Genomic DNA, 17,201 nt, shown 5'->3' on the forward strand with positions numbered 1-17,201 from the left:
CTGGTATCAATTTAATGATTAGATCAGCCAAAGAACCTGAAAGGGAAGAAGGCATCCCCCAGCACTCTTTCCCTCCCCCCTGCACATGGGGATTATGGACAATGAGAGGGTAAATTCCAGAGCTGAGGTCCAGTGCTCAGTTTTCAGAGGAGGTGTCTGTAAATGCTGTATGTAATCAATTAAAATGTTCACCTCTTACTGATAAAATGTGAATATAAATCAGACATGAAGGGATACGAACTTTCCAAAGTACAAATAAATGGATAAAAAGTAGTCAAAATACTGAACATACTATTAAAAGATAAGAATAAAAAATAAAATGGCAGTGCGTTCAGAGGTTTGGTTGCAGCATCCTTATGGCCAAAGCAGATAGATTTCAACTGCATGTTTAAAGAAGAAGGAAAAAATACAAGCCGTCAGCCCACACTCACAGCTCCTGTCAGCAATAAACAGCAGGACCGGAATAAAGAGCTGCATCCCCTGCTTTTTCTCGTTCCCTGAGTCCAGGCTGCCCCTCTCGCTCAGAGAGTCTTTTCTGTTCTCCCTACAGATGAGAACTGCAAGGACAGGTACTACAACTGCAACGTGGTGGTGCAGGCCAGGCTCTGCGTCTACAACTACTACAAGACCGCCTGCTGCGCCTCCTGCACGCGCGTGGCCAACAGGCACTCGGGCTTCCTGGGGAGCAGATAACACCCCGAACCGCATGCGTGGGCAGGTCAGGGCGTGTGCGGGCGGTGGGACTGGCTGGCTGCTGCCCCACCGGGGGCTCCCTGGCCTGGGGAGCTGCCAGCCAACTAGGCACCAGCCCGCCTGCGGAAAGCGTACACACGGTGCCCAGGAGCAAGGCCATGGTTGTCCTTTGAGCATCACCACGAACTGAGGACCACCTCCTTCAGAAACCTGGCACCTGTGCCCTCTGCAGACCAAGTGCTGGGGAGTGTGTGTGGCCCCCAGCCGACTCCCGTCCTGGCACTTTCCAAGTCAGCAGTCGGGCTTTGTCTGGGCGCTGCCTTGTCGCGGTGCTGAGGGGCTTTCCAATATCAGTGCCCCTTGGAGAGTCAGAGGAGGCAGCACCCTCACCCGAGAGCCCCCCTAAGCCTTGCTAAGGTACCTGCATCCCTCTGTTACCTCAGCCAGGCTGTGCCTATTTTCATTCTCAAAGACATTAGGCTGTTTTCCTGCCTTACGACACAAGTATCTCATGCCAGCTTAGTGCTTCCTTATTTCGCAGGTGTATTCAGAGATATTAGTTCAGCAGCAGCTCACAGCGCCCCAGAGTGGGAGGCAGGGAATGGATCCTTGTCCCTATTTTACTGACAAGGAAACTGAGACTCAACTTAGGTAACTCACCTGCCGTGTATCAGGTAATCACCCGTTCAGGGGCAGGGCTGAGTCCCGACTCCCGTCGTCTGACCACAAAACCCTCACCCTGAGGCCTGTCCAGAAGTCTTAGGTCTGCAGGATGTGGCTTCACTTGAGACCAGGAGGCTGAGACGTTTCCCATTCAGCAAACAAAGCCCAGACTTTTGAATTCTTTCCTCTGGCCAAAAGTCAAGGCTTTATCCCCTGAGTTCAGTTGTTTCAGGAGTCTGTTTCTTTTTTCCCTTCCCCCACAAAGACACAGGTCCTGGTGACAGGACTCTGCACGGTTTCTTAAACCCCATCCTTAACAGAACTATGCCATGAGATAAGAAAGCCATTGAGGTAGCAAGGTGATTGCCTGAAATTCTGATTCCTCTAACCAGTGGTACATGCCACCCATGGAACCCTACGTCGAGGTCCCTTTGGCCTTTTGTCTCCCAGAGCAGATTTCCAGAGCACACAGCTCAGCACGCTGGGCTCTTGCCCCGGCCTCTCACCCCTTACTCTCCTGGGCTGTTTACCACACATCGCCCAGTGGAAAGTCTAACCAACCTGTCCCAGCAAAAGCCCTATGTTCATATTAGAAAGAGTTTCCCTTAGTCTTTCTGGTTTGATTTGTGGATTTCTGTCTGTGGCTTTGCATCCCTCTCTTCCCCCGTGACTCACAACCCATATCCCCCCCTCCCATGTGAGAGCACTAAGATCTGTGTTAATGCAGCCAGGCTCAACTCCACCAAGATATGGCCGCAGCAGCAGGGTCTTCCCTGAGTCACTTCATTTAACTCTGTAGTTCCCGAGGCCTCTGGCTGGCAGGGGAATGCAGTGCACGTGAAAGATGAACTATCTGAAAAATCAGTGAAGAAAAAGAAGGGGGGAAGTATATATATATATATTCTTACACTCATTAAGAAACATAATCAGGCTGAATGAATTGGAAGCGTATAGAAAATTTATCTTATTTAGTACTATGGTCCTGGGCCTATTTCCCTTTCAAAGCAAGCATTTACTCTGAAATTCATAGCAACTGAGTTTCTCCCACCAGCCCTTTAACCCAAAAGTCTGCTAATTTGATGATGGTCTGTAGCTTTTGGAAGCAGTATCACCAGCTCAGTCTGACACACTCCATTAGGTTCCCACTACCCTTGAGCTTTCAGAAATTCTATTTGCCCTTTTTATAAGTATCCTTCTGTTTCTGGAAAGCACCCCATCTCCCCCGATCCTTACGTAACTCGTGCAACAAGCAGCAGGGCCGAGACCCAGATTGCTGTGCCCGCCAAGCAAAAACAGAGCAGAGAGGCCAAGCACGTGGCTGATTTCCATGCAGCATCCGCTCTCTCCCGCTCGCCACCTGCCTTTGCTTTTCATCCCAGGAGAGTGTTTCCCTTATGCAGCCACTCTTAGATTTTGCTCTACAAGCCAGTCCTTTGAAGGATTCTTTGGAGGAGGCTTTCTTTACATGCTGGAGGTCAGAGCAAGATCAATGGGTGGAAGAGCAGAAAGGCTGATTTCAGCTCAAATTAAGGGAAAACCTTCTAGCCACCCAGACTGCCCAACACAACAGAGGTGTGGCCGCCATACACGTGAGCTTTCCAGTCTCAAAGGGATTTCTCCACCAAGTGGGAGGTGAGCACTCCGGGTCCTTCCAGCTCGGGATTCTCACGACTGGGCTGGGGCAGTGACAGCCTTGTCTCTCTGACACCCAGCAGTGTTATGTGGCTCCTAAATGTTACCTAACCGTTCTTTACAGGGTCAGTGATCCTCCCATGAGAACGGCCATCCTGCCAGTTGTGGCATTGGGTGGGAGCAAATAAATCAACCCAGTGTCTTCAGGGAAAGGAAGTACTGAAACTAGGGGTCTTGTTTCTCTTGCAACAAATAGGTAAACTAGTATTGGAATTCATTTATGTCTGGAAAGGTTATAAGTTGCTAGATGAGGGGTTTTATCAGCTTGTCTTGGAAATCCGATTTTTACTAACTTCCTTGTTTCTTATATCAGCCTCTAAATGCCTTTGTTCTCAGCCCAACACACATGATGATGTCCTGTAGTATTTCCAGTGACAATGGTCCCTTCTCCCTCCAGAGATGCCTCTTTCTCATTTTCTTGACCCCCTTCCCTCACCTTCTCCTTCCTGTGACCCACCAGCTCCTTCTCAGTGCTCTGCCTGGTCCCATAACGGGCCATGATGCAAAAATTGAAATTTACATTTTAATACAGTTTGTTTTTTCTTCCTGTGTACTAGATTGCCTCTGTCCCTGCCCGGAATTTAAAAATTAGGTGAATTAAAGCTGTTCTGTGTTTTTCGCACAAAAACATCAACAAAGCTACGAACAGAAACAGTTTGTTTTTTTACTATCACTTATTAGAAAAGGAAAGTGTGCCCCCTTGCAGCCTAGGCAAAGGACATTCAGTACAGCCCATCCTTCCCATCCTCACGTGGACTCCCGTTTCTCCCCCCAGAAAAGGAACAGCATAAGAAACATGACACTGGAAAAAATAAATACATAAAGCTTGTAAACCCAGCCACTAGATAGAGTTAGTTCAGTTCATTACAGGCGTGTTCACTGCCCCCAGCTTGCACGCTGCTGGGGAACCCAGATGGGCATGGCCAGTCCTCGCCCCCGGGGACCTGCAGTGTGACAGGAACACTCAGAACTGTCCTGTCTGCCCCTTTGCCTTACTTCTCTGTCCCAAGACTCGGGGTGTATATCATTTACTCACCCTCAAAGGGTTTAGCATGCAACACTCTTTCCTTTAAAAAGAGTGGCCTTCCAGAGGGATGAAAATGAGGGACCCTGGCTTCGTTTCTTTTCATCAAGTTGTGTGGCAGAGAGAAAAACCCGGATGTTACTAGTACCTTTCTAAACAAGAGGCTCTCTTTTTCTTTAATATATCCATTTTAGAATTTGAATATCCACTTTCTAATGTCGAAGACACAAATATAAGAGATAAGAAGAAACATGACTTCCCTTAAAGCAGAATAATAATAATCCCTGAATAATCAAACCCGAGGGAACCTCTGTCAGCCTGGCAGGTGGAGGCCAACATCCGATCCTTGCCATAGGAAACATTTTTATGTGACTTAGATGGGAAATTAGACACCTTCCTGATGAAATCGGTAGATGCCAAGAAGTTGGAGAGATAACAGCTTGAATGACAGGTTCTAGTACCAAAAAGGCCAGAGAGACTAGAGCAAAACCTGGATCTTTGAAATTCACCAGGAAGCAACACAAAGTCCCACCTTTGGATTTAAAAGACAATTATACAAGTACAAGGTGGGAGAGATGGAAGACTTTCAGTTGACTAAGCTCAATGTGAGTCAAGAAAGTGGGATGGAACTACCCCAAATACACACACACACACACACACACACACACACACACACACACACACAGAGACGACATGTAGGCTGCATAAAGAGAAAACGTTGGTGAACCATATTTGTGATTGTTGGAAACTTTAAGAAGAATATCGATAACATGTAACATCCAGATGAGCATGCCTGGTCCTGATTGAGGGTGCAGACTGTGAGAAACAGTAGAAAGGACTTCATGAGAACGTTTGGCTTGAGGAGAGACTTGGGGTAGCAACAGGAGAGCCATCCTAGGACCAGGTGGTAAAAGCTGCAGGGAGGCAGATTTTAGCTCTTCCAGAAGAACCAACTTTCTATAAGTGAGAGCCTTTGAAACGTAGAGGGCTCTGTGGTTGGTGGTGACTTACCCGTCCTTGGAGGTCTCAGCAGAGGCTTAATGGCCATTTGTCACGGACACTGAAGGGGGGATTCAAGCGCCCAGCTGGGACAACAGGACTTTTACTATTCTTTCCAATCTGGGCTTTGGTGACTCTGTAAGTAGAACAGCTTCAAGTGATTCAGCTGGTCTGGGATGGCAAGTACGCGGCACACATACTTCCTGTTTCTATGACGACCGTTTTGAACCCAGTGCTGCACCCCTCCCCAGAGCTGCTGTGGCCTCATACCTCAGAGAACCACTAGCCAATTGGTCGGAGCTGCCCTGTCTGGTCCTGCTTCATAGATGAGTAACCAAACATCCCAATGGCTAGTTCCCTGCCCAGACTCACACATCTTGATGGGGGCAGCGCCTCGACTAGAGTAGGACCCTCTAAATACCATCTCTCTTTCTCAACTCACTTTGCTTTCCTGCACATTTGCCGGAGCTAAGTCATTCTCTCCCCTCCGAACCACACTCCTGGTTCTTTCTATTCAGTGGGTAACAGTGGGAGACGGCCATCGTGCTGAGGAAAGTGGGACCCTCCAGCCAGCTTTCTCAGCATCTTCCAGACGTTGAGCCCTTTGCCTCAGTGAGAGGAAAGCCATTCTGTTACATAAACTTCATTTCCACCTGCCTTGACCCCCAGATCCCCACCATTCAGTTTGACGGAAGGATATACTTTGTTATAACTTATTATTTTGTTCTTTGTAAATACAAGATGTTTATAGGAAATGTGTATTCTGAACTCTACCGGCAGAATGAGTCACTACACCAAAATAGTTCTATTATTTAGAATATGTTAATTGTAAAGGGACCTAATAGGTATTTATTTACATATTCAATCCACATTTGCATAAAATTATTTGATCCTACTAACCCAGCTTCCTGGAAAGTTGCTGCACGTGATGTTTTATTCTAAGTCCATAGTTACAATTTAGTATACTGATTAGCCAAATTCCTTGGGTTTTAAGATCAAATATAAATTACTCTACTTTTTGACTCATTCAGGGGTTTTTACCCCTGGGATTGTACCTGAAACAGGTCTGTTTGGATTGCCACCTTTCTGCCTTAAATATCATATTTGCTCATATAATCTGCCCCCTCCTCATCCTCAAATATTTGGAGAAGGAAATAGGAGGGACATTTTCATCCCTTCTCTTTGTCTTGTTCGTTAGAATCACCAGCAGTGAGTTGCTTGGGAGGCTGGCTTGGAGCTGTGAAGGAGGCAGGGTCCCCTGGCAGGGGCCGGGAGGGGCTTCCAGATGTGATGCCTTCGTTGCCCTGACCACGCCTCCAGGGTCCCCGCTGGCCACTGCAGAGTGGGACTCCAGGTTGTCCGCTGCACAGCCAGGAGCAAGGGACCCCTGGAGTACTCCACTGACCCCACGTCACCCTCGTGGTGTCAATTATTGCTTAAAGAGGTGGAGGGTAGAAGGCAGATTATATGAGTAAATACAGTCTGTTGTATCTTCAGCAAAAATGACAACTATTTTTGTGTATGACTAATTTATTTTTATTATTGTAAAAAATACAATAAACTGGTTTCAAAAATCAGCTTTGCTAACGTCTGTGTTTTCTCGGGCTTTATTCCATTTCTACTCGTGTTGAAGTGTTGGGACCCACTGTGCTGATTCAGTGCGGCTCCACTTCTCAACTTGAATTCCACTTCTTCCAGCTCTCCTCGGGCTGGCTTCATCTTGGGCTTGCGCTTAGCAGAGTGTTTGACAAAATCTTTCAGGTTATCTTGGTGCCTAATAATGTGAAACGTGACTTGGGTCATAAAGCCCACTGAAAGTCACCCTGGATGCGAGCGTCTCTAGTGGAGTGCCTACAGGCTCTGTCCTTGACACTCGCCTGCACCATCATCATCCGTGACTCTCAGAAACGAATTATTAAGCCTCAAATGTGCTTCCCATCCCTCCCATCCAACTTTTCTGCCTGGAAAATCTTCATTTACTCTTTTTTTTTTTTTTATTGTGGTAAAATTCACTTAACAAAATTCACTGTTTTAATCATTTCAAAGTGTGCGGTTCAGTGGCATTTGGTAGAGACTGTTGTGTAGCCATCGCCAGAACATTTTGATTACCCCACATTCCATTTATTCCTCAACACCCCAATCAGAAGTCTACTGCGTGGAAGACACCGTGCTGAGCACCCTCGCACAGGCTGTCTTATTAAACTTTCACAGCAGACCCAGGGAGTTGGAATGTTGTCCCCTTCTAGAAATGAGAAACTGAGACTCAGAGAGGTTTCGTGTCCAGCTAACACTTGGTGGCACTAGGATTCTACGAGCTGGCCTGTGTTTCTCCCATCTCCATCTCCCCAGGGCCTGGCGTGTCATGTGTTCTCAGCGTATATGAGTTCCAGTCTCTTTCCCCACATCGATTCCAGTTAATGACATCAGTTGCGCAAGGACTGGATGGGGTGCTTGGCTGTTGATGAGAAAATGCAGTGCTGTTTAGTTTACCCGAGCGCAGTATGATAGCACAAGCAGAGGCTGCATTTGATGATGTACAGCTGCCCCCCAGAGGGAGGCCACAAGCCTCTGTTCAGGGGTCAGACCCAAGCTGGACCCTCGATCTGTAGTTCTGGGGACCACATGTCGTATTAAGTCGACTGGCCACCAGGAAAGAGCCCAGAGGATCAGGATGGTAACCTGGATCGGTGAGGGAGGATCTGGAGGGGAAACTGCCTTCAGCCATCTCCAGGCATCTCTAGGGACAGACAACAAGACCTACCTCCAGCAGATCAGAAAGAGAAGGGACAGTGAGTCAGACGTGATTCAAAATAACACGTTCCCATGGTAGACTCGGCAACAGTGACCCTGAAAAACGAGTGACCAGTGATATCGCTTATATGTGGAACCTTAAAAAAAAAAAAGATACAAATGAACTTGTTTACAAAACAGACTCAGAGACTTAGAGAATGAACTTAGAGAATGGTCACCGGGTGGGAGGGTGGGGGGAGGGGTAGATTGGGACTTTGGGATGGACATTTACACACTGCTTTATTTAAAATGGATAACCGACAAGGACCTGTTGTAAAAAAAAAAATTAAAAATTAAAATAAATAAGAGTGATCAGGAACATTTGGGCAGAGAGAAAATATGAACATGGCCTGTACTTAAGATGACACAGTTTCTCTGCCATGTAAGGATACAACAAGAAGGTGTTGGCTGCAAACTGGGAGGCGTGTTCTCACCAGACACCAGATATGGTTCCTGCCTGGTGCCTCCATCTTCAGCTTCCTAGCCTCCAAAACGGATAAGAAATGGGTTCTCAATCATGAAGATGTCACATTGGGAGAATTACTGGGCAAGGGAAATTTTGGTGAAGTATTTAAGGGCATATTAAAGGATAAAACTGCTGTTGCTGTTAAAACATGTAAAGAAGATCTTCCTCGGGAATTGAAAATAAAATTTTTACAAGAAGCCAAAATTCTCAAGCAATATGATCATCCCAATATTGTCAAACTTATAGGAGTCTGCACACAAAGACAGCCCATCTACATCATTATGGAACTGGTTCCAGAACTCTGCCCTTGCCTCATGTATCACAAGAGACTTTGTGTGAGGTGGCTGGCGGAAGAGCTTACCTGTGCCGCTTGAGAGGCTATCCACTGTGCAGTCTGCCAGGAAGCCCCCCACAGTCCCCTCACATGTGGAAGATTTTGGTCATCTGTGCCCCACCTGACACATGACAAGTGCATGTCCTTTCAGGACACAGTCACTACTCTATGCCTGGAAAACTGCTATAGGCAAGAGAATTCTGATTTCTAGACAAAAATACATGGATTTGAGACCCAGTACTTCCACTTACTTTGAGTTTACTTTCCCAATTGACTTGGTAAAGTCAATTAATACTTAAAGTGTTGTTAAGAGGATTCAATGAGATAATGTCTATGCCAGCATATATAAACTATTAAATACATGCAAGACACTTTTAATATTAAACTCCTCTACCAAGGGTTTTACTTATTAGAGAAGAGGAATTTTTTCCTGATTCTCACTGAAATCCCAAATAGGGGTTAACTTACCTGTAATAAGATATTGCCAAAATAATTATATTTGCTATACTTTATTAGAATGTCAACAGTCTTATTCTATATGTTTGCCTAAGATAGATCAAGTTAAGCCGATTTAATCTGCTAGAAAATCATCCATCCTAGGAAATTTTGATACCTCTAAAATCTCTCATGTGATATGAGAAATCATCTTTTTATCCTTGACTATTCGTTATTGTAGAAATATGTCAGACTCATCACAAGTACTCACTTTGTATTTTTTTTTAATTCTAAACGCTAAGCAACATAGCTTTTCTGTTCTAAGCGAAAAGGGAGATAAATTTTCCTGGTGCAAATATTTGAAAGTGAACTCACACATGAGGATTTCTCTTAGTATTTTTAAAGAAATAATTTAGACGTGGTATCCTGGCACACAAAACATAACCCTTACTTGAAACTAGAAGTTACATGAGAAATAAAATTCTTATTTCATTAAAAAAAAAAAAAAAGCTCTTTACATATTTGAAAGTAGCTTTGGTATCACCTTAAATTTTTTTTTGTCAAATTATTAAAACAAGTTCACTTACAAAAAAAAAAAAATATATATGACACAACTGAATCCACAGGAAACTTCTTGGACGCGAAGGTGGTGTTTGGTCAGCCAGGAGTACACACTGCAGCAATTCTGGGGACGTAGGCCGCAGGGTCCGCAATTTACTTTTACGTGGGGAGTCAGTAAAATTGCGTTTACGTGCACGTGCGTGGGGAGAAAGAGAAAGAAAACGTGCAAATAGGTAAAGTGCACTTTGGTGAATATTAGTGACGGGTATGTAGTGTTCATTATATTTATTCTTCCCTGAGGATTGAAATTTTCTACAATAAAAAGTTGGAGGAATGAAGTACAGAAAGAGGACAGGGAAGGGAAACTTGGGTTTTTGACAGTGTTTTCAAGTTTCTCCAGTGACAAGAATTGTCCTGGGATGCTCATCACACACACACACGCACGCACGCACGCACGCGCACACACACACCCACTGCCTCCAGGGAGAGTGCTTCAAGGAGCCACCTCTACTTCTCTGTCCTGTTTCCATATGTGGATTCCAAAACTGTGTTCTTTGAAGCCCAGAGTCAACCCCGCTTGGAGGCTGGCCAGGCGGCAGGCGGACAAAAGCAGTGGGACCCAAAGGATCAGATGTGCTCGAACCTGATACCAGCGTCAGCCTCTGCTCTCCGGCGCTGACGGCAGAAGTCTTGGTCCCTGGCTCCAGGCTGGACGGTGCCTCCTGTCCAGCTTTTACTCTCACCTTTACCTCTCGGCTCACCTGAGCTCAGACCCGTGCCCCTTCACACTAATTTACACGCTCAGGAATGACTCTATCGTACCGGCTACTGCATGACAAACTCCCCCCAGAACTTAGTGATTAAGACAACAATCATTTTATTATTCCTCGGGGTTCTGTGGGTCAGAAATCTGAGCATACTGGGGACAGCTCGGTTCTTCTCCATGTGCTGTCCATGGAGGCTGGACCGCCCGAGACGGTTCCTTCACTTAGGGGTGATGCCCCAGCTGAGGCGGCTGGGATGGCCGCCTGGGGCCCTGTCCCTGGGGCCTCTGCTCTCACGGTTGGCTGGAGTCCTCGCTTCTCCTCCTCCAGGGCCTCCCCCTTCACGTGGCCTTTACACGTGGTCTCTCAAACGTGGCGGGTGGAGGAGGGAGAGTGTGCCTAAGAAAGAGGCGGCAGCTGCCAGATCTCTTAAGGCCTGAGTGTGGAAGTCCAGACATCACTTCCGCCTCGCTCTATCGGTCAACGCCGATCAGAGGCGCGCCCGGATTCCGGGAAGGGGAACAAGCAGACCCCTCAGCCTGCTCCTGACCTCTGAGCTCTGTGTCCCCAGAGGCCAGGCATTCTCCCTCGGGACTCACTGTGCCTCCCCAGACGTGACAGCCATTCACGCGCGCACTCAGCGATGCATGGAGCACCTACCCTGTGTCTGATGCTGGGCGAGGCACTGAGTACGCAGCCACGCACCAGGAAGACTGCCCCCAGAGCTCGTGTCCTAATCGGGGAGACAGAAAATAAAGATGTGGACGTGTTGCACGTGCCCAGCCTGGCAGGCGGTGGTGTGTGCTAGGGAAAACAGCCAAGCTGAGAAGCTGGATGGGCAGCGGTGGAGACGGGCAGGGGTTGCAACTTTAAGTAGGATGCTTAGGGGCACAGGAGGAGCCAGCCACGTGGCTAGCTGGGGGAGGAACGTGCCAGAGTGGCGCTCCCGGGGGAACCGGGCCGCGCAGGAGGAGATGAGGTCAGACCTTGCGAGCCAGAGAACGACTGTGGTTTCACCGTGAGACAGGGGAGAGGCCGGCCGGGGACCTGGGCAAGGAGGGACAGACTCTGAGGAAGGCCAGCAGCCTGACTCAAGCCGTGATTTCTGCTCTTGCATGAGCTGTGCCCCAAACACATATTTTCCTGGGTTCAACCATGAGCCTTGGAGGCAAGCTGAGAAATACCATGTCAGTGAAAATGTTGATTTATGAAACTCTACTCAGTACCATGTAACAAGAGCCATAAAGCTCTTCAGCTTTCACTTAATAATTCCATGCCTGGGAATTCATCCTGAGGAGAGAATTTAATAAAACAGTGTTTTTCCAAAGTGTTTTCAATCAGAATTTTTTTTCATTTTGTGTTTTCATGTTAGTAATATTCTTTTTTACATTGGCATGAACGCATCATTGTAAGAGCTCTGTGATGGTAACGAGACTGAACATTCACCTATGCAGAGAAATTGTGGTTTTCACCTTTTAAAAGTTATAAATAGCATTGCCATTAAAATAATTGCGCATTAAAAAAATATAGGCATGAACCGATATGCCACATCTAGTTGCCCACCTCAAAGCCCAACACCGCCTTTGTTTCCAGCCCTGGAACCTGGTGGCATTCAGGGGCTGAGCTAATACGAGAAGAATGGAGTTGAATGTAGTTGTTAAAGGTTTATTCATGCCAACCAAAGGCCAAGTTATGTCACAGGCTTGCTGTTCGAAGCAAGGATCCACAGTAGGGTGGGTAGACAAGAGTGGTGAGTGACTTGTTATTAATACCAAACCCAAAGGAACTCCCACCACACAGTTGGTTCCCGTATCCATGTTGTGAGTGGCAACTGAGTCTATCTCAACGATGTTGCCTTTAATTCTGCTTGTTCCGAAATTTAGTGATTTCATTTTGATTATATAGTTCTAGTAGAGTTATAAGCCCTCTACTTTGATTCATCTTTATAACATTATAATTAAACATTAAATTATTTAATTCAACACTGGAGGTGCGTGAAATAATTATTTTCCTTTACAAACTGTCTGAAAGGTACTCAGCCGTGAGCAAGATTGGAATCACCAGTACGGCAGCCTGAAGCATCAGATGATTGAAAACAGCTGTTCCGATGCTCATCCGGTGATCACCCCGCCAGGAAGGGCTTGGCTGTTCCTTGGCTGCAGGTAGGGCCTGGGAGAGCAATCGAAGTAGCATCACCTGCCCCAGCCTGTCCACAAAGGTCCCCAGGTCACCAGGGCTCCTCTACAAGCAGGCCCTGACAGATTGGTCCAGCATGGATTCAGGAATGTTCAGTTCATTTATTCTGGTGGTGACAGCTCTCGGGGGGAACAACAGGCAGGTCTGTGCCCAGAAAGTTCTCCAGCTCCCAGGCTTAAGAGAAGCATCACCGAGGCTCTCTCCCAGGTGATCTCAGTCATCATCTGGGCAATCTCCTCCCAGCACCTTTCCATCTTCCTTGCTCTCGCAGCAGCAAGAAGTCAGCATCCCAGTCTCTTCTGTGCCATCCTGCCTCCGTGCCAAATGTCTGCTGAGTGAGTTGTCCTCTGGGACCACGTGTGTTTGCCTAATCATGTAGCTTTCATACTATCTTGTCCTACCAGTAAAGTATAATGAGACAAAGATTCCTATGTCTTGATTCAGTAAATGTCCTTCTGGCTCAATGCTCCCCAAATGCTGGTAATCTAGTCCTTGGGGCAGTTGCCTCTAAAATACAGAAAAGCCGAATTCTAGCCAAAAACTAGAGACAGCTCTAACCATTTTGACAAATCATATCAACAGTTCTTATGGGAATAGGAAATCCTCCTCATAGAAGAAGCATATCTTTTAATGCCGTGCTGGTGTTCACTGATGCAGTTCAACAAATTCAACATCCATTCCATCCAGCATTCATTTCCTGGATGTTTATGATATGTCAGCAGCTCCAGTGTATCAGAACAAAACCTTGCAGAGACTCTTGTCATGGGGGGGGGGGGCGGTTTGGGGGGCGGAGATGTGGAACTCAAAAGAATGTTACTCTTTGGTGTTTTGGTAGAAAAACAAAGCTATGAGTTAAACACTGGGTAACTCTGCCAGGATTCGTCACTAAAGTAGTTTAAATCTTCTGCTTGAATTTGCAGGTACTGATGGACTTTTTTTCCTTTTCTATAGTTTCTAAGTAGACGTTCCCATATCTCTTGTGCTAGAATTTGGGGAGTGAAGCAGTCCCTGGAGCAGACAGAGCTTTGCTCATGGAGTAAGAGCTCCATCTTGTGGTCATTTTGGGTATCGCAAGTAGATTAAGCTCCCTCTAATTTTGTGACGGGGCAACCGTGGATCTCAAGTCTGGGAGAGAACTTGAGAAGTCCTCTAGTTTAGTCCCTTGCGCTTCACGCAGGTAAGGTTTATTAGCCCCATTATTTCTTTACTGTAACAGCCCAGAGAGGTTATGAAGCTTGGCCAAGGTCACACAGCTATATCTTTTCTGAATCTCCTGCAATCCTCTTGTCACTTTTTTGGAAGAGGAAATATTTCTTCAAACGAAATCCTGCCAATTATAAAACAGACAAACACAGAGGTGTTCTGGTTGAAGCGTAGATGGGCTACCCTTGCCGGCCCCCTTCCTCAGCATACCTCGAAAACCATTGTCTTATACCAGGGGCTGCTTCCCTGGTAAATCAACGCAGACGCATTACTGTGGAAACCTGGGAAAGAGCCCTAGGAAAATATCATTCTGTCCTGAGGCAGTTTATTATTTGAACCGTTTTCTATTCTGGCCAGATAAAACCCTTTTATTAAAGCACATTCTCTTTCTATCACGATTAGCAGCAACTCTTCATTTTCACATCTCTCTCTCCAGGGAATCTCTAAGTTGACTTGTTTTCAATTGCAAGTGACTATTTCAAACCTCCTGTGAGAGCCAGCGGCAACACTGGCGGTGGGTGTGAGGGCAGCAGGAATGCATGTGGGTTTGCTCCACGCCCTGCGCTGGGCCAGGCTCCCACAGGTGAGCAGAGCAGTCCAAGCAGTGAGAGGGCAGGGCGAGAGCAAAGAGCAGCAAACTGCGCTGGGGAACGGGGGGAAGCTTTCATTTACCCACTTGGTCAGTCACTCAGTAAATAATCGTCAGGCTCCTTCTCTGCGTCAAGCCTTTCAGCAAGCTGGACAAGACTTCTGATCTCAGCGATCTCCTGCTTCTGTTTGGAGACAGGCAATAGTAACGGAATGAAGAGATGGATAAGATCGTTTCTGATCATGACTGGGATGTGGGGAGAAGTGAAAGAGTTCTGATCTGAGGGGAGACATCGGAGCCGAGTCTTTCTTTTTAAATAAATTTATTATTTATTTATTTATGGCTGTGTTGGGTCTTCGTTGCTGTGTGCAGGCTTTCTCTAGTTGTAGCAAGCGGGGGCTACTCTTCGCTGTGGTGTGTGGGCTTCTCATTGTGGTGGCTTCTCTTGTTGCGGAACACAGGCTCTGGGCATGTGGGCTTCAGTAGTTGTGGCATGTGGGCTCAGTAGTTGTGGCTCACGGGCTCCAGAGCACAGGCTCAGTAGTTGTAGCACTTAGTTGCTTAGTTGCTCCGTGGCATGTGGGATCCTCCCAGACCAGGGCTTGAACCCGTGTCGCCTGCCTTGGCAGGCGGATTCTTAACCTCTGCACCACCAGGGAAGCCCTGCAGCTGAGTCCTGAAGGGTGAGGAAGAGCTGCCTGGAGGAGGGGATCCTGGGGCAAGCCTACGGTGGGTATTTCAAGTGAGAGGAATCAGAGGAAGGAAGGTACTGCAGGATAGCCCTTATATGTGGAATCTAAAAGAGCAAAACTTGTAAGATGGTGGTTTCCGGGGGCCTGGGGGTGGAGAAAAAAGGAAGGTGTTAGTCAAAGGGTACAAACTTGCAGTTATAAATTGAATAAGTTCTGGGGAGCTAATGTACAGAATGGTGACTATAGTTAACAAGGCTGTAGTATATACTTGAAAGTTGCTAAGAGAGCAGGCCTTAAATGTTCTGACCACAGAGAAGAAATGGTAATTATGTGAGGTGGTGCAGGTGTTAGCTAATCATATTGGAATATACAAGTGTACCAAATCAACACATTGTTCACGTTAAACTTGCACAATGTTATGTCATATCTCAATGAAGCTGGAAAAAAAATTAATGATAAATAAATAGATAAATAAATCCTCAAAATAACACCATAAAAGAGAAAGAGAGAGAGAGAGGAGAAGGGGGAGAAGGAGAAGGGGAAGAAGGAGGAGGAGGGGAAATGGGGAGGGGGAGGAGAGGGAGGGGGAGGGGAGAGGAGAGGGGAAGGGAGGAGAAAGAGGCTTGAATTTTTTTTTTTTTCATTTATTACTTTTTTTGGGGGGGTACACCAAGTTCAATCATCTGTTTTTATACACACATCCCCGTATTCCCTCCCTCCCTCGACTCCCCCCGCCCACCATCCCTCGAGTCCCCCCCATCCTCCCCCTCCCAGGAGGCTGGAATTTTTAAGAAGAAGGCAGAGGCAAGCCAGGCACTGTTACTCTGAGAGAAAGCTGCAGGGCGTCTCCGCCCCAGCTCGCAGCCTTCCTCTCCTTCCAGGAGGGGGCGCTGATGCAAGTAACAGCCAACCCAACCCAAAGGCAGCACCTGGAACTTTCCTCTCTGTTGCATTACCCCTTTCTGCTTAGCTCCTCAAAAACTATGTAGCAAACACAACATAGTGAGATCAACTCGATGATGGGTGATGCCTTAGAGGGCCAGGATAGGGAGGGTGGGAGGGAGTCGTGGGAAGGAGCAGATATGGGGACTATATGTATAAATACAGCTGATTCACTTTGGTGTTCCTCAAAAACTGGCACAAGAGTGTAAAGCAATTATATTCCAATAGAAAACTTATGTAGCAAGCTAAAAATCGTCAGTGAAGACAGATTAAGGAAGGGGAGCAAACAAAGGGAAAAACAAGAGAGACTTAGACTTGAGCGTATGTGCAAAGTCACCATTTTTTTCATTTTTCACGTTGCTTGTATGAGTATATATTTTTAAATTAACTTTTTATTTATTAAAATTTCAATCATAAACAAAATTGTAGAGATAATAGTTCAGTGAAACCCTCTGTACCATCTTCCACAACAATAACCACCAACCTTAGTTGTTCTCAGTTCATATCCATTCATTCGTTTCCTTTTATTTTTTCAGCTGAAATTTTTAAAAAGCAAATCCAAGACATTGAATCACTTCTCTGGTAAATACCTCAGGATATGATTCTAACAGTTATAAAGATTCCCTTTTATTAAACATAACCACAATAGCATTGTCATAACAAACCAAATTAAAAACAACTCCTAATGTATTCTAATTGTGTGTACTTGTTTGTTTTATTTTCAAAACAATTTCAGAATTCCAGAAAACCTATTTGAAATTTCAGTGTCTCATTCGGGAGTCTCACCTTAAGATTGTGTCTGGGAATAAAATAATAGGTCAACAGACTTAAAAATTACCATTGAATGGAAATTATTAAATAAGTAAATTGACCATTCTTTACACTGAAGAAACAGTATAACAACATAAAAGATCAGTAAAATAATAATGCTAATTTCTTTTAAACATTTTTCCATTAAATATATTAAATATATTTTAATTAAAATTTTATAATTTAATAATTTTATTAAATAACATTAATTTTATTAAATAAAAATAACTTCTATTAAATACATTAAATTTAATTCAATATCAACCAGAATGCCTCTGATTTAGAATTCATTTTGCTTTTGTCTACAAATGCCGTGGTGTTTGTAGTATTTTGTACCTTGCTATCTCA

At 45.7% G+C, this 17,201-nt stretch overlaps 1 protein-coding gene across 4 annotated transcripts in view; it reads left to right on the forward strand.

Moving 5' to 3' along the window:
* The window catches only part of THSD4 (thrombospondin type 1 domain containing 4), a 565,916-nt gene extending 559,286 nt beyond the window's left edge, over window positions 1-6,630 (forward strand). For all 4 annotated transcript variants that reach the window (XM_057723173.1, XM_057723172.1, XM_057723174.1 and 1 more), the window contains one exon: window positions 551-6,630. In XM_057723173.1, the coding sequence (XP_057579156.1) occupies window positions 551-693 (143 nt within the window). In that variant the 3' untranslated portion in view covers window positions 694-6,630. The remainder of the gene's footprint in view (window positions 1-550) is intronic.
* The last annotated feature ends 10,571 nt before the right edge of the window (window positions 6,631-17,201 follow it).

The sequence above is a fragment of the Hippopotamus amphibius genome, chromosome 2, assembly GCF_030028045.1.
Source record: "Hippopotamus amphibius kiboko isolate mHipAmp2 chromosome 2, mHipAmp2.hap2, whole genome shotgun sequence".
Taxonomy (NCBI): Eukaryota; Metazoa; Chordata; class Mammalia; order Artiodactyla; family Hippopotamidae; genus Hippopotamus; species Hippopotamus amphibius.